The 23,381-nt window shown below is 39.8% G+C and overlaps 1 protein-coding gene across 2 annotated transcripts in view; it reads left to right on the top strand.

Annotated features, from left to right (window-relative positions):
- The window catches only part of gnptab (N-acetylglucosamine-1-phosphate transferase subunits alpha and beta), an 88,272-nt gene that overhangs the window by 14,966 nt on the left and 49,925 nt on the right, over window positions 1–23,381 (top strand). For both annotated transcript variants that reach the window (XM_043708746.1, XM_043708747.1), the window contains 4 exons: window positions 756–794; window positions 5,497–5,702; window positions 9,615–9,679; window positions 20,193–20,327. In XM_043708746.1, the coding sequence (XP_043564681.1) occupies window positions 756–794; window positions 5,497–5,702; window positions 9,615–9,679; window positions 20,193–20,327 (445 nt within the window). The remainder of the gene's footprint in view (window positions 1–755; window positions 795–5,496; window positions 5,703–9,614; window positions 9,680–20,192; window positions 20,328–23,381) is intronic.

Below are 23,381 nucleotides of genomic sequence, written 5' to 3'. Positions count from 1 at the left end.
ATGAGAGCAGGCCAGAGGTTGGGAAACCTGCAGTGGTAACTTGCTACCTGACTCCTTAAAGCCTGTCTACCATCTACAAGCACAAGTCAGGAATATAAGGGCATACTCTCCACTTACCTGAATTAAAGCAGTTTTAACAGCACATGAGAAGCTGGACACCATCCGTACAAAGCAGCCACTTGTTGGCATTCTATTGAAACCATCAGTATTGATTCCAACCACCACTGATTGTACATACTATTGTCACTATCTACAAGATGCACTACAACTAACCAAGGCTCCTCTGAAAACACTTTCCATACCACCAACCTTTTCACATGTAGAAGGACAAGTACAGCAAATATGTGGATCAGCGCCACTTGCAAGTTCCCTGCAAAGCCCACTTCTTGTATTGTCTTTGAAATATATTGCCAGTTCTTCTTCGTTGCTGGGTAAAAATCCTGTAACTTCCTCCATGTACTTTCAGCACTTGGACTTCAGTGGTTCAAGAAGGCAGCACACCACTACCACCTAGGGGCATTTAGGGATGGATAGTAAATGCTGTCCTAGCTAATGGCCCCCACATCCTATGATTTTGTTTTTAAAAAAATAGCATAAATTGTAAATCTAAATATAATTTATGAATTTTTGAAATAGAAGCTTAAGGTCCTGTTTGTGTGTGTATTTGGTCCTGGTCTCATTTACCATAATTCGTTTGAAGAAATAGATTTTTAAATTTTTTTCTACTAACAAATTCCCATCTTCCTTATTTTTAGAGAGAGTCTTGGAAATGCCACAGAAGCCACTAAGCAAAGGTAAGTTATTTGATCTTAAATTTCACAACACCTTTAATAACACCTTTTAATTCCTTAATAACTGATTATGTTGGTATTTTAGCACGATGTAATTTCAGCAAACTGTGGATACTTTGGACGCCAATCTCGTTGATTAAATGATGATTGCCATTTACTAGTTTTGATAGATTCTGATCTTTGACTGAGAATAATAATTGATCTGGTTTTACCTATTGTAATCTGATTTTTAAGAAAATCAACCCTTGACTTTTGACCAAAATATCCAAACTCTTTCGACTTGGCACGCGCTCATTTACTCACTCCCCAAAATCTAACTTGCCTGGTGGAAAAACTATTAATTCACAGAATCATAGACTAGCATATAATTGAAGATGGTATTAGCTTCTTGTGTTTGCACAGTTCAACACAAATTGCCAAGGCTACAACCTCACTGGTGTGTGCTATGTCTCTGTCCTCTAATATGATGACATGACATCAAGAACGAACAGATACCTCAACCCAGTTCAAATCTAATTCCTTGAAACTGCAAAGTAGACAAATTATTGTGCAGAAGCTAGAGTATTCAAGGCATCTTAGAAACATATTAGAGTTTGGAGGAAGTGCTGGACATTGTCTGAAGATAAGTGTGCAAACAGAAGAAAGCCTATTATATGGACAAATTTGGAAGATGAACTTGCAAAGTACATCAGTGAAAATCATCAGGATGGATTTTGTTTCTGATGTAGCTGTTTGTACCTACATCCCGGAAGAAGTAAAAATGTCAAATGATAGAATTCCTACTGTGTGGAATGGGGCCATTCAGCTAATTGAGTCTGGGCTAACTCTCTGTCAAGCATCCGCATCCCACCAAACCTAGCCCCCAACCCCATCCCTGTTACCTCGCATCTGCGACGGCTAATCCTCTTAGCCTGCGCATCCTTGGACACTACAGGGCAAGTTAGAATGGTGAATCCAACGAATCTGCGCATCTTTGGATTGTGGGAGGAAACCAAAGCACCAGAATGAAACCCAAGATGCTGGGAGAATGTCTGAGTGGAGTTTGCACAGTCACTCACGCTGGAATTGAACCTGGCTCTCTGGTGCTTTGAGCCAGCAATGCTAACCATTGATGCCCCAGCAAAAATTTTTTTTTTGTTTCAATGTCAGCCATGGATGGTGTACTACCTATACAAAGAGAAACAACTTTGGACTGTGACAGCAGACTATGATATCACTGCATGTCCAACAGAATTTGATAGTTTTGCAGCATTTCAGTGGCCAATAATCAAATTTGACTAAATGACTTTTATATGTGTTTTTGAAATTGAAAAATTGGTTTAGTTTTGCATAGAGAAGTCACTATCTGTCTCCATGGTAATTACTGCTGTTTTTAATAAATAGAACTTTAATGATGAAATGCTTCAGTGAGTAGTCAGTCTCTGATTTGGCAATTCTGAAATCACTACATGTGAACGGTTATGTAACAAGAGGTGGGATTTTATTCCCTCAAAAATATTACTGATGTGTACCATTACATTGGCAGTATTACTGTATATTTCTATATTGCTACACTGCTTTTTGGCTCAAAGTTTAATCTTGGAAACCTGACTTTTACACAAATGTGGAGAAAGTGAGGACTGCAGATGCTGGAGATCAGAGTTGAAAAGTGTGGTGCTGGAAAGGCACAGCCGGTCAGGCAGCATCTGAGGAGCAGGAGAATTGATATTTTGGGCATAATGCCCGAAATATCGACTCTCTTGCCTCCTTGGATGCTGCCTAACCTGCTGTGCTTTTCCAGTGCTACACTTTTTGACTTTTACATGTATATGTATGGCAGGCTTTTGAAGATTATGATCATGACTTTTATTCTGTGGGACATTTGAAATAACAATAGATCAGAACCCTGAAGTAGCTAGAGACATTATTTACTTTTAAGTCCAAAATATATTGCTTTTAAAAGAACTGCTCAGAAGAATTGCGAATTTAAGTTCAGTAATTAACAAAGCCCTGCATGAAACTGTGAGGGAAACCTCAAACAGAGAGAAACTCAACAAGAAGAGATACAAGGTGTATCTCACCTCTCGGCAGAAAGCCACTTGTTGTGCACATTTGTTTTTGCCTTCCGGCATGTACAAGGGCAGGTTGAAAAGTCAGTTTCAACTCTTCTGAAGTGGACTAGAGGGATTAAAGACTCTTGTTCGTATGAGGGTTTGAGTGTTAGTGTGATATGACAGTCACAGAATTATCCCGTAGTTACCCCTATGTTGCAGGTAAATAATGTCTCTAAGTTTGAGTGCTGCAAACTAGTTAAAAAGTGAACAGGACAACAAAGAGCTTTCTCACCATGAATCCTAGAATTCGAGCACCGGATTACAGAATCTCAGTCTGCAAAAATAAGAATCATGATACTGGGCTGTTCCCTTACCAACATCAGCTCTATCAGTAATGTCAACTACATTGTTCCCAGTGTTCAACTATCTGCATTTTGCGAGACTGATCTAAATATCTTTTTGTAAACTATCTTTTTGGTCTCATCCCTTATTTCTATTCTGTATATGTATGTTGTATTATTATTTCTTGAGAGTCATAGAATTGTAAAGCACAGAAACAGACTCTTTGGTCCAATTCGTTCATGCCAACCAGATATACTAACCTAATCTAGTCCCACTTGGCCCATATCCCTATAAAACCTTCCAATATTTATACCCATCCAGATGCCTTTTAATTGCTGTAATTGTACCTACCTCCACCACTTCTTCTGGCAGCTCATACATGCACCACTTTGTGTGAAAAAGTTGCCCCTTAGGTCCCTTCTTTATCTTTCCCCTCTCACCTAAACCTATGCTCTCCTAGTTTTGGACTCTTTCTCTCTCCTCTCCCCTCCCCCCCACCCAAAAAAAAGACCTTGTCTATGTATTCTATCCATGCCTGGATGTAATTAATGTGTGTAATTAATAAACTTGCTCTTTGTTAATTCAAGAAAACCTGGTGAATTTGGCTTCTTTTAAAATAAAGTTTTTAGGTCTGAGAGAAAGGCATCCACAAGAAACAAACCCTTTTAAAAATAACATTATTGCAACCAATCCCGAGGATGGGGGGAGAGTAAGGAGAGGTAGCCAGTTCATCCATTCTCATTCAGGAGTTTAACTGTTTGGGGTATTTCATCTGGAGTCATTTGAATTGGGGAGACTCGCCCAGGATCTGGTTGTAATAGATGTGTCCAAACATTTCCCTCATAATCTATCAGATTACAAAGTGGGGAGCCTTTTGGTTGCAGAAAATAATTTTTATTCCTGTGAACCTTTCGTTGCAGTAACACCTATATTGAGCACGTTTTGAAAAAATTTTCGTTTAAAAAATGCATTTCTTGGTATTTTCATAAAGGATGTTTAGAGTTATTTTACATTTCAAATATTTTTAAACTGTCATTGAATGAATATTTTAATAGGATATTTAGCAGGATGTCTTCAGTGAGGGGCTGTGAAAGCGTATTGCGTTAAGAATGTGATTTATGCTTTTCATCTTCTGCAGATCTCCAAAGAAAGTTGGTTTTGGAGAAGGTGGTTTTACTTTACCTTAGCTGAAAGCTAGGTGAAGGTGTCTTCTTCATTTTAGATGAAACTCAAGTCAAGAATTAATTGAATTATCAACTGTTTATGCCTTTGAGTTGGGAGATCTGGTGTTTGTGCAGCACTGGAGATATTTGTTCAATCTGAGGGTTGAAGGAGGAGGACTCTGTCTTTGGCATACTGGGTATGTTTTGTAATATAATTAAGGTCATCTTCGCTTGGAGGCAGAGTGAGTTGTTTCATCTATGAGTACAGCTGCCTCACAGTGCCAGGCATCTAGGTTTGATTCCAGCCTCAGGCGACTGTTTGGAGTATGCATGCTCTCCCTGAGTCTGTGTGAGTTCCCTCTGGGTGCTCCGGTTTCCTCCCACAGTCCAAAGACGTGCAGGTTAGGTGGATTAGCCATTAGAAATGCGGGGTTACAGGAATAGGGTAGGGGTTAGCAAAAACAGAAATTGCTGGAAAAGCTCAGCAGGTCTGGGAGCATCCGCGAGAGAAATCACAGTTGACATTTCTGGTCAAGTGACCCTTCCTCAGAATTGATGGTAACTAGGAAAATGTTGTTTTATATGCAGCTGAAGAGGGTATGGAGTAAACAATGGTGGGGAGGGGTGGGGGTGGTGGTGGTAGGTCTGGGTTGGTGTGGGTTCAAATGTCCTGCTTCCACAATGTAGGGAATCTTTGCACCATTGGTTTTGATGGTGCTTACAGTGAGTGCCCTACAACAGAGTTAGTGGCTGTTCCGTGTTGGCCAAGTTGTCTGCTGAGCAATGTATCCTTAAGAGAAGCGTTGTTTAGGAGTGTAAACATTTTCCTCTGTTTGAATGAGTTGGTTTATCTGAGCAGGGTGTTGAAGTACTGTTCTCTGTTGCAGACCAGGATTGTTGCTGTCATTTGAAAGGCTGCAGGGTGCTGTGGTGGAGTTGGAATTATGTTTGAAGTACATTGTCATAATGACTTAACCAAAGTAGGAATGTTGCTCGGATAAAGTTTGAATAAAATTTGCCTACTTCAAAACTAATTTAATAAATATAAATATTTTTGCTAGAACTGAAGAGACTAGAGTAATGAGCATGGCATAACATGTCTGTCTTACTGATTTGTATTTTTGAATGTCACCAATACACTATTAACAAAGGTTTTGTTGATTTCAGTGAGAAGCAACCAGAATGCTTGTTATCGCAATGCGTGAAGGGGCCAATGATTGTTTTGGATCCGAGTTTACCAGCAAATATTACCATCAAGGAACTGCCTTTGCTCTACCCTTTCTTTCAGGCTGTGAAACATGTATTGCAAATACCAAAACTGAAAAATCCATCGTCCAATATTACTGTAATTATGTTTGATAATCTAAAAGAAGGTAAGTGCAAATAATTTTGAGCTGAATGTAAAACTAAGTAGTAAGTTGTTTTAAATTGATGAAAACCTGAAATTCTAAATTCATTGGTAAAAAATTTGAAGTCAAATGCATAGGGGATGTACATGTGTGGTTAAGAAATTTAGGGTCGTACAGGAGGAATTGCTTTACGCTGGATGTGAAACTGACACATGCTCAGTGATTGAAGCGGAACATTTGGACTTTCGTGGGAGATTGTAAACCAAAGACTCATTTGCTTATTGTAAAAAAAAAAAGGCCCGTAGAAATATTCAAACATGAGCGAATACTCCTGGAGTCCTGGCCAGCATTCTTTCCTTATGCAACAGAATGAAAGCTAGCTGAATAAGTAATTAAATTTAACTTAGTGGAATCTTGCATTGTATGATTGACTATGTGACAGCAGTAATCAAGTTTCCAGTTTGAACTGTATTCAGTTCCTGCAGATCTGTAGTTGTTGTTTTCAAACTGGCATTTTTTAGTCAGTGAAACTTGATGAACCTCCTAATAAACAGGCAAGTGCTATAGCCAGCTCTACCATACTGTAAAATATCTCTACAGTAGCATAATAGATATTCATTTTGTTCGCGGGTTTTGAGAAGATTTCTAGCTCAGGTTGAGGTTCTGGAAGTAGGTTTGCTCGCTGAGCTGGAAGGTTCATTTTCAGACATTTCGTCACCATACTAGGTAACATCTTCAGTGAGCCTCAGGATGAAGCACTGGTGGTATGGCCCACTTTTTATTTATGTTTAGGTTTCCTTGGGTTGGTGATGTCATTTCCTGTGGTGATGTCAGTACCTATTCTTTTTCTCAGGGGTTGGTTAATGGGATCCAAGTCCATGCATTTGTTGATAGAGTTCCAGTTGGAATGCCATGCTTCTAGGGATTCACATGCAGGTCTTTGTTTAGCTTGAAACCAACAGCCACGCTCAGACAACAACTCACCAGAACGAAGGACCCGATACCCAACATGAGCAAAACTAATGTAGTGTACAAAATACCATGCAAGGACTGCACAAAACACTATATAGGACAAACAGGAAGACAGCTAACAATCTGCATACATGAACATCAACTAGTCACGAAACGACACGACCAGCTATCCTTAGTAGCCACTCACGCAGACAACAAGCAACATGAATTCGACTGGGACAACACTACTATCATAGGGCAAGCCAGACAGAGAACAGCCAGGGAATTCCTAGAGGCATGGCATTCATCCACAAACTCCATCAACAAACACATCGACCTGGACCCAATATAACCAACCACTACAGCGGACAGCTGAAACTGACAACCAGAAGCGGCAGGGACAGACCACTATAAAACCGGAGGAAACATCAAAGAAGCGCTTCGCAGCAGGCTCCCAAGCACTGATGATGTCGCCTAGCCAGGGGACGAAAAGTTTGCAACAAAAACTTCCAGCTCGGCGAACAAAACCACAACATATTTAGGTAAGAGCCTGTAAATGAGGTAGTAACAGAAGTGGGTACTGCAGATGCTGGAGTCAAGAGTAGAGTGGTGCTGGAAAAGCACAGCAGGTCAGGCAGCATCAGAGGATCTGGAAAATCAACGTTTCAGGCAGGATCACTTCATCAGAAATGTTGATTCTCCTGCTCCTCGGATGCTGCCTGACCTGCTGTGCTTTTCCAGCAGCATCACTCTAATCTTGACTGGTAACCTTTTTGCACAGAGGATGATTTGTATGTGGAGTGAACTAATTCAGAAAGTGGTGAATTAAAGTACAGTTACAACATTTAAAAGACCTTTGGGTAGTTACATGAACTGGAAAAGGTTTGGAGGAATATGAGCCAGCTGCATGCAAATGAGATTAGTTTTGTTTCGGAAACTGGAGTTGGGCTGAAGGGTCTGTTTCTGTGCTGTATGACTTGAAGACTCTATCAGCATTAGTTAGTTAGGCTCCATAAAAATGCACAGATGATGATGTAGCAGGCTGATAGAGTTCCGTCAAAATGCAACAAGGCTGAACCAACATTCACCCTGAGGCCTTATCTGGAAATAGAAATGAGGATAACCTCCATACCACACCAAGAAAGACAAAGCAATGGGGTTTAGTTGAGGCAGGGAATGAAGCAAGGCTTTGGGGAGGAGATAGGTTTGCACCTCGGAGGATAGGGAGTGGGGAGACCAAGGGAACAAGTGCCTTGCCACTTTTGGAAAGTGTGTAAAACAAGGTGTTTGTCTTAAACAGACAATTGTGGAATTGGACTAATGTTTGGTTCAGGTGACTTACAATGTAAAAATACCTGATGAAGCATGTTTGAGTTAGAGTGCAACTTTGGAACCTTTTCTAGGGGAGACTCTCCCAGTGCTGGTTCAATAAATAATTGTTGTACTTCAAGGCTCCTGAGATTATTTGTAAAATAATGAGCCCTTCCTGAAGAAGGGCTCATGCCGGAAATGTCGATTCTCCTGCTCCTTGGATGCTGCCTGACCTGCTGCGCTTTTCCAGCAACACATTTTCAGCTCTGATCTCCAGCAGTCCTCACTCTCTCCTGTAAAATAATCTACCACAATAAAATGTTTACTCTTATTTCAAGGGTGTTAGAGTATAAGAGTTGGGAAGTCTGACAGCACCTGTACCACATCTGCAGTATATGAGCAGTTTTGGCCCCCAAATTTAAAGAATGATATTCTTTCATTGGAGGTAGTTCAAAGAAGGTTCACGAGGTATGGAAGGATTGTGTTATGAGCAAGGTTAAACAATGTGGGACTCTACTCACTGGAGTTTAGAGGAGTGAGAGGTGATCTCCTGGAAACATGTAGGATTCTTAAAGGGTCTGTGATGCTGGAAAAGCACAGCAGGTCAGGCAGCATCCGAGGAGCAGGAGAATCAATGTTTCAGGCATAAATCCTTCATCAGGAATGAGGCTTATGCCTGAAACGTTGTTTCTCCTGCTCCTCGGATTCTGCCTGACCTGCTGTGCTTTTCCAGCACCTCACTCTAGACTCTGATCTCCAGCGTCAGCAGTCCTCACTTTTTTTTTCTTAAGGGGCTTGACAGGGTAAATAATGAGAGTATGTTTCCCCTCAGGGGAGAGTCTAACACAAGAGGGCAGAATCTCCGCATAAAGGGGTGATAATTTAAAACTGACATAAGGAGGAATTTCTTCGTCTTTGGAACTTTTTGCCACAAAGAGCTATGGGGTTGATCCCCTTGTGTACATTTGAGGCTGAGACAGATAGATTGTTGGTTGTAGGGGAATTGTGGGTTTGGGGGAAAAGGCAGGCATGTGGGCATGAGGAATGTCAGATTAGCCCTGATTCTATTGAATGGTGGAGCAAGCTCAACGAGTTGAACAGCCTATTTCTGTTTTTATTTCTTATGGTCTTATCGATTCCAACAATTTCCTAACATCACACGTTAATCTAACCGGAAGCGGCAGGGACAGACCACTCTAAACACTGGAGGAAACATCAAAGAAGCGCTTCGGATGAGGCTCCCAAGTACTGATGATGTCGCCTAGCCAGGGGACGAAACGTTTGCAACAAAAACTTCCAGCTCGGCGAACAGAACCACAACAACGAGCACCCGAGCTACAAATCTTCGCACAAACTTTGAACTCTATCAACAAACACATTTGACTTGGATCCTATTTACCACCCCTGAGAAAAAGAGCAGGAAATGACATCACCAACCCAAGGAAACCTAAACACATAAATAAAAAGCGGGGTCATATCACCAGTGCTTCATCCTGAGGTTCACTGATGATGTTACCTAGTATGGTGACGACACATCTAAAAAGGAATCTCTCAGCTCAGGGAGCAAACATACATCCAGAACTCATTTTGTTCAGAATTAACATAGATAAAGGGGTCACGGAGATTTAAAATGTATCAGTAAATCTAAGGTAACATTGAAATATTTTGTTTTAGTGGATGACACACTTTCAGCAATACAAAAGCAAAATGATAAACTTCTGGGCTGGAGAGGCTATCTGGTAAGTTTTTGATTTATTTTAAATTTGTCATTGACTAACAAACATATATTCATACACTAAATGCCAGGAATGCATTAATGCTGAAGTAAAGATTCAGTTAACGGTTGACTAATTATCCAAGAATTGTTAAACTGCATTGAATCCTTAATATATTTGCCTGAATAAAAACCTGTCAGTCTCCATTTTGCAACTTGTAATTAACCTAATATCCACAGTCTCTTGGTAAGGAAATACCAGTTTTACACAACCCATTGTGTGAAAAATGTTTCTTAATTTCACTCATACATAGTCTAGCTCTAATGCTAATATTGTATCTGATTATTTCCTCTGGTGAGGAATCAGTTCCTTTGGATCTACACTTTACCTTTTTAGAGACTTTAATTGGATAGTCCTTTAACTTTGAGTTCAAAATCCAATAATCCTTGTTTGTGAAATCTATCCTCATAATTTAGCACTTTTATTCTATTCATTCACTGGATGAGGATGTCGCTGGCTAGGCCAGCATTTATTACCCATCCCTAATTGCCCAGAAGGCCGTTTAGTGTCATACAGATTGCTATAGGTTTTTTATTCCTGACAATTGACAATGGATTCATGTTCATCATCAGACTCAATTTCAGATTTTTGAATTCAAATTCCTCCATCTGCTGTGGTGGGCTTTGAACATGGTTCTCCAGAGCATTACCTCGGTGTCTGGATTAACAGTCTGGTGATAGTACCACTAGTTGAAGAGTGTGGTGCTGGAAAAGCACAGCCTGTCACGCAGCATCCAAGGAACAGGACAGTCAATGTTTTGGGCATAAGTCCTTCAACAGGAATCCTGATCAAGGGCTTATACCTGAAACATCAACTGTCCTGCTCCTCAGATGCTGCCTGACTAGCTGTGCTTTTCCAGCACCACACTTTGATCTCCAGCAGTCCTCACTTTCTCTTAGTTGATAATAACACTAGCTGTCACCTCCCATTCTGGTGCCTTTTACCTGTGTCTATCCAGGAATAATATTCATAATTTAACAAATTAGTTCAGATAAAATCGGGACAAGGCTGTTTTAGAGTTGAACGCTCACTCTTTATGTTCTAGTTCCCTTGAGACAAATACCAACCTCTGCTATTTTTTCATCTTTTTTTCATCTGTCACCATCTTTTAGTGACTATAGATGTGGAAGCATATGTTCTACAGTTTTCAACCTCTTCTAATATGTCTACCTTGAATCCAAAGTGTGTTATCTTCAGTTTCTCCACATGATCTCTTATCTATCACCGTTTTGGCGACACAATTATTCTATGTGCCTTTGTAGCATCCTGCTCTGGTCCACACAATTTGCTGCCTCCTTAGTAAGTGTCATAGAAAAGATTAGATGCGTGACTCTTTCTTCCTCCATTCAAGTGATTGCATACATTGAAATCTGCAGAAGTAAGTGCATAAAGGTATTCCTAACAAAAGCATCTGCAAAATTAGACAGTCATTGAGAAGCATGCACAGTGAAATATGCAGGGGGTTCTCTCAATGGACATTTATAATTTGTGAACAATCCCTGATTACAGCTTGAGACACTGGACTACACTATGTTGAAACCTGGTATAGCTGGAACATCTTATTAAGCCAAGACTATTGAGTTTTCCTCTTGTAGGTCACTGCTTTCATCAGCCAAATACTCATGAGTCATTGCATACCAGTCAGTGCAAGGTGGCAGTGGGTTTTGTGGAAAAATAGCATCTATTGATAGAAAGTTCTTTATTCAATATCCATAGCAGCGAAGGAACTGCCTTGCCTCTGGTACACGTACAGTAGCTAATTGAGAAGACTCACCTTCCCTTTCTCTGGTTAACTGTATGCGGGCACACCTGGTTTTGTTATATTGGCACCTACAGTGAAGAGACAATACTATAGTGAATACTTTTATGAAAGCTGCCAAAACACTCTTAGAATCCCTACAGTTTGGAAGCAGGCCCACTGACCCTCTGTAGAGCATCCCATCCCTTTACCTTATCCCTGTAACCCTGCATTTCCCACTGCACACTGTGGGTAATTTAGCATGGCTAATCCTTTGGACTGTGGGAGGAAACCGGAGCACCTGGAGGAAACCCACACAGACATAGGGAGAATGTGCAAATTCCACACAGACAGTCGCCCAAGGCTGGAATCGAACCCAGGTTCCTTGGCATTGCGAGGCAGCAGTGCTGACCACAGAGCCACTATGCTGCTACATGAGCCACTGTGCTACCCCTTGTTTTGATTTATTGTAGTCACATATACCTAAGCATAATGAAAGTATCGAGTCTATTTGTATTTTATGTTCTCTCAATTTGTTCATATTGGAAAGCATTTTCCTCAGACAGTTGCAGATGATAACATTCTCCAGTGTGTTCTGTTGGTGTTCTGTTTCCATCACTGAGTATGCTGTGCTGTTTGGAATATCAGGTATCATTATTCTGTAGTGTCTTAAAAAAAAAATTGAGTTTGTATTTGGAAACTCATTAAAACCCAAAATCAGTTCTATATTATTCTTGTCATAGGGATCTTAATTGTATCCATCAATGTGGAGGTCTTTGGAATGGTTAAAAACCTTCATGATTGTTGTCTAAAAGTCTTGATCCTTAGAAGGAAGTTGTTACCTGATTTATTTATATTTGATGTGAAAAGTTGATAACTGATTCTCCTCCCCCGAGATCATATTAAAGTTTACAGCATTGTGAAGCATTGAACTGGACTCCAGTAAGTTTGAGTCGAAAAGTGTGGTGCTAGAAAAATACAGCCAGTGAGGTAGCATCCGAGGAGCACGAGAATCGCTGTTTCGAGCATATGCCCTTCAACAGGAACCCTGCTCCTCAGATGCTGCCTGACCGGCTGTGCTTTTCCAGCACCACACGTTTTGATACTGATCTCCAGCATCTGCAGTTTTCTCCAATAAGTTTTAGCCAGATTACCAAGGAAGGTCCTTGAAAAATTCAACTCTAAATGATATGTTATACAGAAACTACTAAATGAATTCCTTAAAATAGAAGTGATTGAATGATATGACAAATAGTTGGGAGTGGTAGTTAATCCCGAAAAGAATTATGATTATAGTTTTGTTATTGAGTTCAGTTGTCTTTTAGAGAATGATGGCGAAAGTGGGTACTGCAGATGCTATAGATTGGAGTCAAGATTAGAGTGGTGCTGAAAAAGCAGGTCAGGCAGCATCCAAGGAGCAGGAAGAGTGATGTTTCAGGCAAAGCCTTTCATCAGGAATGAGGTTGGGAGCCTTGGGCGTGGAGAAATAAATGGGAGGGGGGTCCACATTGATGCCCTGATGTTGAAGGGTTCTGAGGCAGAAGACGAAGGGGGGAGGGGGCGGGCGGCGGAATATATCTCTAGTGGTAGGGTCCATTTGTAGGTGGCGGAAATGTTGGCGGATGGTGCGATGTATACAGAGGTTGATGAGGTGGAAGATGAGGACCGTAGGGGTGGGGTAGGGGGTTCTGTCTTTGTTGCAGTTGGACTGGTGGGGTTCGAGGGCAGAGGTGCGGGACGTGGATGAGATGCGTTGGAGGGCATCTTCAATCGCGTGGGAAGGGAAATTGCGGTCTTTAAAGAAGGAGGCCATCTGGTGTGTTCTGTGGTGGAACTGGTCCTCCTGGGAGCAGATTCGGCTGAGGCTGAGGAACTGGGAATAGGGGATAGCATTTTTGCAGGAGACAGAGTCAGAGGAAGTGTAATCCAAGTAGCTGTGGGAGTTGGTGGGTTTGTAGAAAATGTCCATGTTGAGTCGGTCACCATTGATGGAGGTGGAGAGGTCCAGGAAGGGGAGAAAGGTGTCAGAGATGGTCCAGGTGAATTTAAGGTCAGGGTGGAATGTGTTGGTGAAGTTGATGAACAGTTCAACCTCCTCGTGGAAGCACAAGCTGGCGCCAGTGAGCAAACCTACATACACGGTATAGGTGATTTTCCTCTGCTCTGCGTAGTTCCTCTGTGCTGCAGTTTGTGGTGACTCATTAAAATAGTGTTCAAATGCGGCTTCGTTTGTGGATGTTGGGATGATGGCTTCTGTAGTTCAGTATTTGGTCTGTATGTTTTTCTGTTTTGCTGGTTTGAAGATCCCCATTGGCTGTTCGCTCTACTGTGACATCTAGGAAGAGCAGACAAGATCACTTTACGGTGTATTCAAAAAGAATGGGTACCCAATGAACACAGTCCGCTGATTTCTCAGCAACAAACCCAAACAAGCAGACAAAACACGTCCAGAAACTCTAGCCACTCTCCCTTACATCAAAGACATCTCGGAAATGACTGCCAGAGTACTCAGACCTCTTGGTATCATGGTAGCCCACAAACCCACCAATACACTAAAACAGCAGCTAATGAACTTGAAAGACCCTATACAGACAACAAGCAAAAATAATATCATGTCATTTACCTTGCAAGAACTGTAACATACACTGCATTGGACAAGCAGGTAGAAAGCTAGCTACCAGGATACATGAATATCAACTAGCCACAAAAAGACATGATCCTCTCTCACTAGTATCCTTACATACAGATGAGAAAGGACACTACTTTGACTGGGACAACACATTCTTCCTAGGACAAGCCAAACAGAGAGATGCGCGAAATTCCGAGAAACATAGCATTCCAACTGAGAATCTAACAACAAACACATTGACTTGGATCCCATTTACCACCCCCGAGAAAAAGAACCAGAAAATGACATCACTACAGGAAATGACGTCACCAACGCAAGGAAACCTAAACAAATAAATAAAAAGCGGACCATACCACCAGTACTTCATCCGGAGGCTCACTGAAGATGTTACCCAGTATGTTGACAAAATATCTGAAATCGAACCTTCCGGCTCAGCGAGCAAGCCTGCATCCATATTTATATATATATCACCGCTGGAAATCTTACTCCTTTTCCAAAATTGTGCCCCTTTTTAAATAAAATTGAATAAAGGTTGTTTTTAAAAGTGAGATTACCATAAGCTTAAACAATTTCTAACTACATTTGTCTATCGATGGCCTAATAACATAGGACAATTGAATTTAGAAGCAGGGCCATTGGTCATTTGTCATTGCAAGATGCTGTACCATTTAGTGAGCACATGTCTGATCTGTGTAAAGCCAACATGTGTCTTTAAAATGGCATGATAAGGGAGAGATGACTTTGGACAATCATGAAAATTCTTCTTCAAATATTGGCAAAGGGAATCTAATTATAGGAAGTTCAGTATATTTTATCTCTAAAGGAGAGATTATGCTTTGAATCAAGCAGGTAAACCAATAAAGATATTGAGAAACACTGGAGGAACTCAATTACTGATGTTGGCCAATGATATAATTTATCTTTGGGAGAAGTTTAATGAAGGAGAAATAATAATTGGAGCTATGCATGCAGGTTACCAACCAGTCCTATTATACAGAGTTGAGTTAAAAAGTTATTTAGTAAATAGAGAAGTTGTAGTTGAAATAGTGAAGCAGATTCTGAAAGGAGGAATTGATTTTATCATGAGAAAAGAGACCTGAGAGGCAGTGTTTTCACGCAGAGGGTGGAGCATGAATGGAATGAACTGCCAGAGGAAGTGGTGAAGGTTTGGTACAGTTACAACATTTAAAAGGCATGTAGGTGGGTACATGAATAGGAAGGGTTTAGAGGGCCATAAGCTGACAAATAGGAATAGATTAGGATATCTGGTTGGTGTGGACGCATTGGACCAAATGGCCTGATTCTGTGCTGTATAACTATGCCTGTATAAATGACTCGTCTGTTTCAAAATATTGGCTTCAATAAGAAACCAGAACTACCATTGGAGGCAGAAGAAACAGATGTTGACTGAAAATATCCTGGATTGTTTACTGATTTTTTTTTGACAAGATGAGGAAGAGGAGGAGACTATGACAGAGGAGGTAACCTAAAAATTCCATTATTAGATAAATTTTCAAGAATTTAAGTTTAAAAAGTGAAAGTAAATTGAATGAAGCTGATGTGTTTAACCCACCATCTTTAATAGGAATTCAGCTAATTGAAAATGTTAAATCAAATAGCCCACTCAGAAATTCAATAACAAACACTGTTGGCCTGTTTGTACTTGAAAGACAACTATTAATGAGGACTTGGAGGCCACCTCAAAAACCAGTTAATGAGGAATAGGCAATGGTTCATCGCTTGGTAATACCATCTGAGTTCAGTAATGGAATTTTATTACTATCTCATGAGATTCCAATGGCAGGTCACTTGGATATTAGATAAATACAAGCGAAAATATGAAAGCCATCTTATTGGCCAGGATGACGCAAAGATGTGGTGAAATTTTGCCAGACTTGCCTTACATGTCAGCCAGTGGCAAACACCATCAATTAAATCTCTGCCTTTAATTCCAACACAGCTTTTGAGAAATTGTTTAACAGTCTAAATAGATTGTGTAGAACCCTTAATTAGTTCCAGGGATGGCGATCAGTATCTTCCCTGAACGCCAGAGGAAGTGGTAGAGGCGGGTTCAACTAGAACATTTTAACAGACATTTTGACAGGTACATGGAGAGAAAAAGTTTAGAAGAGTATGGACAAACATAGGCAAATGGGACAAGTTCAGTTTAGAAAACATGGACAAGTTGGGCTAAATGGTTTCCATGCTGTATAACTCTATGGCTGTATAATGGATATTTTAATAAGATATTCTGAAGCAGTGCCTTTAGGAAAAACACGGTGAAAATGGTAGTGGAAAGGTTTTTACAAGATATGGAAGTTTATGAAGTTCAATCTGAGCAAATGCAAGGCGATGCATTTTGGAAGATCCACTTCAAGAGCAAACTGTACAGTAAATGGAAAGACCGTGGGGAAAATTGATGTGCAGAGAGATCTGGGTGTTCAGCTCCATTGTTCCCTGAACGTGACAACACAGGTCGATAGTGCTCAAGAAGGCATATGGCATGCTTTCCTTCATCTGATAGGGTTTTGAGTACAAGAGTTGGCAGGTCAGGTTACAGTTGTATAGGACTTTGGTTCGGCCACATTTGGAATGCTGCGGACAGTTCTGGTCGCCACATTAACAAAAGGATGTGGATGCTTTGGAGAGGCTGCAGAGGAGGTTCACCAGGATGTTGCCTGGTATGGAGGGCGCTAGCTGTGATGAGAGGTTAAATAGATTAAGATTATTTTCATTAGAAATACGGAGGTTCAGAGAGGACCTGATTGAGGTCTACAACATCGTGAGAGGTATGGACGGGGTGGATAGCAAGAAGCTTTTCCCCAGAATGGGGTCTCAATTACTAGGGGACACAAGTTCAAAGTGTGAAGGGAAAGGTTTAGGGGAGATATACGTGGAAAGTTCTTTACGCGGAGGGTACTGTGTGCCTGGAATGCTTTGCCAGCGGAGGTGGTAGAGGCGGGAATGATAGCGTCATTTAAGATGTATCTAGACAGATACATGAATGGGCATGGGGATACAGATCCTCAGAAAATAGGCGGCAGGTTTAAATAGGGCATCTGGATTGATGCAGGCTTGGATGGCCGAAGGGCCTATTCCTGTGCTGTAATTTTCTTTATTCTTTGTTCTATATGGATTATCCAAAGAAATATAAGCAGATTAGGGTTCAAAATTTGTGTTGTAGTTTTTCAAAGAGATTATGACCGGTTTTGGGAATGGGACAATTTACATTTTGTGCTTATGGCCCATAATCCCAAAGTGCATTGGAAATATGGTATCAAATTTTAAAGATCATGATTAGAGTTTATTAACAAGAATATCATTGTGTTTGGGGTAAAGCAATTACATTGTTACAGTTTGCTGATGGTCCATAAGTCTGGATTAGTGGTGTTGGAAGAGCACAGCAGTTCAGGCAGCATCCGAGGAGCAGTAAATCAACGTTTCGGGCAAAAGCCCTGCATCAGGAATAAAGGCGGAAAGCCTGAAGCGTGGAGAGATAAGCTAGAGGAGGGTGGGGAGAAAGTAGCATACTGAACTGCTGTGCTCTTCCAGCACCACTAATCCAGAATCTGGTTTCCAGCATCTGCAGTCATTGTTTTTACCTGATGGTCCATAAGATCTATTCCAGTTAAACGATATGGGCATGAAGTAAGGGGCTGACTTAAATTGATAAACCAAAATTCTGACTATGCTTCCAGCCTATATTTTCAGTTTCACAGAAGAACTAACCAAAATATGTGAATTGGCCAAAAACATTGACAAGTGTTCAACAAACAATGAAAATTAGAACAGATAAACAGACCAATTGAAAGGTTGTTGCTAGAGTCAAGGTTTCAGTCTTGTTACCTGTTTCAGAGGAAACATTAAAAGCAAGGTTCACTGGACCTAATCAAATCAAAAAGAAACTAAATTGTGTGAATTGTTTGCTGAATGTACAGGAGAATCAGTAGGTGTGTCAAAATAATATGCAAGCGATAGAATGGTAAGGACGATAGACAGGAGAACAATATGTTTGAAGAAATGAATGAAATTCGAAGTGTCATAAAAACATCACAACAATTCGAAAATGAATCAGAATTTGGAATGGGAGAATGAATCAGAAATTAACAATTCAAAAGTTGTTCCTACAAGCTTCAGCTCCAAAGAGCCAATTCGATTATAAATCTGGCTATGTAAATCTACCAAAAGAAAATTGCCTTATTTGAGTCACATTATGGGACAAGGCGAAGTAGCATCTAAGGAAGTAGAAGCAAGGACTGTTTTGTATTTTTCTGTGCCTTAGACAAAATGCAGAAATTTGCAGTGTTTTACACAAGTGGATTTTATCATTTTTTATTAAAGTATAGCACTTCTGTGTCTTTAACAAATTTGTTAAAGAAGGAAACACATTTGAATGAATGCAAGAATGTAAGAATGAATGCATGAACTACACTAGCTTTAGTAGCACCAATGATGTGAATTGTGTACTGAGTGTACAGGACACAATCCATTGAATTTTGGAAAAGTTTCAGGCCAAGAACTTTTGGTAGTTTCAGTGGAGCTTAATCCTCCAGCTGTACAATTAAAGAATTATTCACCTGTCTAGAAGAGACACATTTGTAGAAGAAGCTTTATCAAGTGCACACATGAAGGAAACAGATTGCTGTGATGAAAATGAAATCTTAGAGTCATACAGCACAGAAGATCCTCTCCAGCCCATTGAGTCTGCACCAAGCTATGTATAGTAAATCCATCTTCTAGCACTTGGTCATAGCCTTCAGTGTTATGACATTTCAAGTGCTCATCCATATATATTTTGTTTCCTGCATCTACTACCCTACTAAGTAATGCATTTCAGAATTCCATCACCCTCTGAGTGAAAAGGCTTTTCCTCAAATCTCCTCTCAACTTCTTGCCCTTCTCCTCCTTAAAGTTAAAAATCTATGATTAATATATAATTTTTTTTTGCAGTCTGTATTTTAGACTAGTGGCATATGAATTTTGGTTTATGTTTGCAAAGCGTTTTAAAATTAATTAGGTCACTCTTTCTCGAGTTAAAAGTCAAACAACATTAGGTTATGGTCCAACATGTTTATTTGGAAGCACTAGCTTTTGGAGCGCTACTCCTTCAAGCGGTTGTAGAGTATAAGATCGTAAGACACACAAGTTATAGCAAAAGTTTACACTATGATGCAGCTGAACTTATATATTGAAAAAGACCTGGATTGTTTGTTAAGTCTCTCATCTTTTACAATGACTGTGTTGGTTTCGGTTCTTTCTTTTGTAAATCCCAGAATTTTTTTAAAGTTACATTCTCAAATGACAATAGGTGTCATGTCGGCCCAGATAATGCATTGAAGGCATGAGGTGCCTTGTGTGAGGCTGCCTGTGCCCCAATGTTCAGACTGATTCTAATCTAAAAAAAGGGATGTACAGAATCTATCTTGGATTCATGCAGTTTTTGAGCAAAATAAAATGTAACCCTGCAAGTACAAATTCACCCCACAAAATAGTGTGTATGTATGTGTGCATGTGGGTGTGTGCGCTTGGGGGCTGGGGGGAGGTTTTGAGTGTCTGTGAGAAAGTGTGTGTGTGTATGTATATGAGTGTGAGTGTAAAGGGGTATAAGTCTGTGACAGGATGTGTGTGGGGGTGGAAGTGTACATGTAAATAAGCTTCTGTATTAAAGCCAAATCTGCGGATGTGTTTGTTTCGGTGAAAGACTTCCCTATTAAATAAAAAATATGATCCAGCAGGCTGGAATTCAGTCTTGGATCTGACTTCTCCAGTAATAACATCAGCTGGGATCATAGCTCCATGTTGTACTCCATCTAATCATCTTTTTGCTCACTCGTGAACCTGTGTATATCCCTATGTAGACTATCTACATCGCCCTGACAGCTTACTGCCCTACCTAGGTGTCAATGTGAAAATATACTGCTTTATATTCAGTGCCCTCATTCAAATCGTTGATCTTTATCTTGGGTGTTTAAAATTTCTAGAATTGTCATTTGCTTTGACTTTTTCACCTGGCTCAAACAGATTTCTCTCTAGGCCAACAGATTTCTCAATGTTTTGTAACTTATGTTCCTGCAACTCAAGAACTAATTGGAAGTAACTTGTTTGTCTAGACCACAGATAAAGAATCTCCCGGGTCAGTCTTAATGCAGAATCTTGCTTTTTTAAGTGGGTTTCCTGCATCATGCAAAGAGGAAGAACAACTTCGAGCCAAACTCCCACCAGTTGTTACTGACAAAATGAAGCAGGTGAGATCTTATTAAATTGTGGTTAAAGACACACTGTCTGTGTATACACACTGAATAGATATATGTTCATATGAGTTTTGGAAATGCTTCTGTTAGAATGCCAGTCTATGACATGTACATTGTTTTCTATTGTGTATAATACTAGAGGAGGTGGAATTTAGCTTGCTGTCATAGAAACAAAATTTGAATTTATTTTTCTGTCCTCCAAACATCAATTATCTATTTTGTTCTTGAATAATTCCATGTTTTATTTACCTTGAACTATTCAGATGACTTTCTAATATGAACCACTCTTTGCCTGAAAAGTGCTAACAGACATCAGTCCTTTACCAGCTTTTGCTTTTTGTTCTGTTATCCGACAATGATGGATTTCCTTCAAATAGTGTACCACTATTGTGGTACTGTTTCATTTGTGAAAGGATGACATGTTATATAGTGCTTTTTGTGATGAGTGTTCCAAACTGCTTTGCAACCAATAAAAGCACTCATGGGAAGTATGGTCAATATGGTAGCATAGAAAGCTAGACCTCAGTTTATGAACAGCAGTCTAAGCCGGAAATCCATGTTGTCAATTTTGTTTGGGAGTTAGAAATTTGCTTTGAAAACACTGAGGAGAAGCCACCCCTTCAAAGAAATAATATCAATTGTACTCACCTGAGAAGATAGCTAAGACAATGGTTTACGGTCTCATCTGAAAGCTGGCACCTTCAACACTACACAGTCACTCAATACTGCACTCGAGTATCTGTCTAAATTTAGTAATGAAGTCACAGGAATGAAATGTGAACCCACAGCATTTTGAAGGTGTCATCTGCTGTACCTCTGTTCCTATGTTTTTAACTTTTCTATCAGACTGATGTCAGTTTTTCTAATCTTACTTCATTGCCCTATCATAAGGAATTAGTCTATGACCATCTTAAGCGGTACTTCTTGATGTGTTTCTTGAACATTGGTGCCTCGAGCTGAACACAGTACTTACCTACTCTAACATTGCACAGCTTTTACTTAATGAATTTTGATTATTAAACATTTTATTTCATGGTTGCTGCTTTGCCGTGTTGGCAAGTGTTGAGTCATCTGTGTTTCTCAAATGCTTTATCCAAAATCAGTTTCATAGCATTTATTAAAAATAGCCCTTTTATTCTGTTTGCTACACTTGGTGAATTTTACCTATTTGCACATTTTGTCTGTCCTTCTGTAGTTCCTGAGTGTTCCCATCACTCAACTTTAAGATCTTTGCAGTGGAAAATTTTGCAATGTATTTCTGAATTTGGCTTCATTTGTAGATTAGTGCGAGCAGGATCACTTATTTACCATCCTCGTCTGACAGTACTTCCCTGAATTTTGGCAAAAGCCTTGTCCATGTCCACGTTTTAGCTATAATACCCATTTCTGCTGGCTGGTATGGCATTCCAGTTGATATATCTGAAATTCTAGGCACATTGTGCAATAGGCCTGTCCAATGCCTATTTAGGATGTTGCTTTGTCTAAAATAAGGTGGACCAGGTAGGACTCCCCCATCGCCACCTCAGCCTCCAAAATAATCGGCTGTCCTTTTATAAGATCAGCTTCAGCTTGGTTCCCACTTATCACTATAAGCCAGTTTGGGCCAATCATCAATTTGTTTTATAGGCATTTTTGCTTGTTTCCAATCCAAAGCTTTCTCCTAATTTTCATTGATTCCTCCTGACAATTGCAAGTACCTTGTACTTAGATGGTTAGTTTTTTTTTAGACTGTGCTGCATTGATGGTCAGAAAATCATGGGTATTATATGTCCCTTTTTTTTAATGTATCTGGCATTGAACAAGGCTTCCTCTGCCAGTCAGGTAGTCTCAAAATTAATCATTTAAATCTAATTTCACCTGCCATTCTGAATTGTGTTCATCATGGATAGGGATTCAATGGTCAACATTAACCCTAGGAGTCCCTTGCAAATATTTTGTTGTGGAACCTTCCATATTAATGGCACATTACAAGTTTGATATTTATGAAATAAAGAGAGAAAAGCATTGAGCTATTTTCTACCAATCGTGTGATTACAACTCAATGTCAACTCTGTTTCCCTCTCCATAGATGCTCCCGATCTGCTTAGTATTTCCATTGTTATTATTTCACATTTACAACAGTATTTTGGTTTAATTTAGTAATTGGATTTTTTTTGCTAATCTATAAGTCAAATGTAGGATAGTTTTGTTTGTTCTATTCTGTTGTCATGTGAATTTCTTTGAGAGATTTATTTTGACTGTGATTAATTTCAGCCACTAGATGGTGTTCTTTACATTTCTCAATCATGTCAAATACCAAGTCGCACTCAGTTTTAATATTTGTATGTTGTGCAGTGTATTGCATTTTTTGAAAAGTAGCACAAATAAGTTAGCATGCAAATCATAGTAGATCATGTTTAGAAAAATGGACAAATCTAGCAATGATACAAACCAGGTGTTAATTTGAATGTTAAGTTGTAAGATAATAGTTTGGTGAGTCTTAGAAATTCCATAAAACTGCAAATGGGAGCAGATTTAAGATTGCTGTGTGTAACTGAGACTCATAATGTGATCACCTTTCAATAGAATCTGGTACCTGTGCAGTCAGTTCTATAATTCTGTGTTATCTGCCAGCAAGAATAATTACTATTTCCTAGTCAAATCGATGTCAAGTTGGCATTTCTCATTTTTTTTCAATAAAAGTTGCTGCATAGCAATTTCTTGGTGCAGTTCATATATGTTTCTCATCATGATATGCGTGTAAGTCATTGCTCAAGTTTTCCTGCATTTGAGTGTACAAGAAAAGATTGTTTTTGTCAGGCTTTCTCATCAGACATTTTAGTGCAACTATGAGGTAGTGCTACCTTATCTGGCTACCATGTTTCCCTTGTTAGTGTATTAAACTAGGGACCTATGTGGTTATCCAATTAATGGATGTGTGACAACGTATGAAGAAGTAACATTGTTCTATTGGTAACCTGGCTGCACTCATGCTTGGCAAACTCACATTCCAAAACTTGCTGTGTTCAAGATTGGCTGTTGGTATAATGACACCATGAAAGTCATTGA

Source organism: Chiloscyllium plagiosum, chromosome 19 (assembly GCF_004010195.1).
Source record: "Chiloscyllium plagiosum isolate BGI_BamShark_2017 chromosome 19, ASM401019v2, whole genome shotgun sequence".
Taxonomy (NCBI): Eukaryota; Metazoa; Chordata; class Chondrichthyes; order Orectolobiformes; family Hemiscylliidae; genus Chiloscyllium; species Chiloscyllium plagiosum.
Note: the sequence above shows the minus strand (reverse complement) of the source record. Positions and strands in the feature narration are given on the sequence as shown.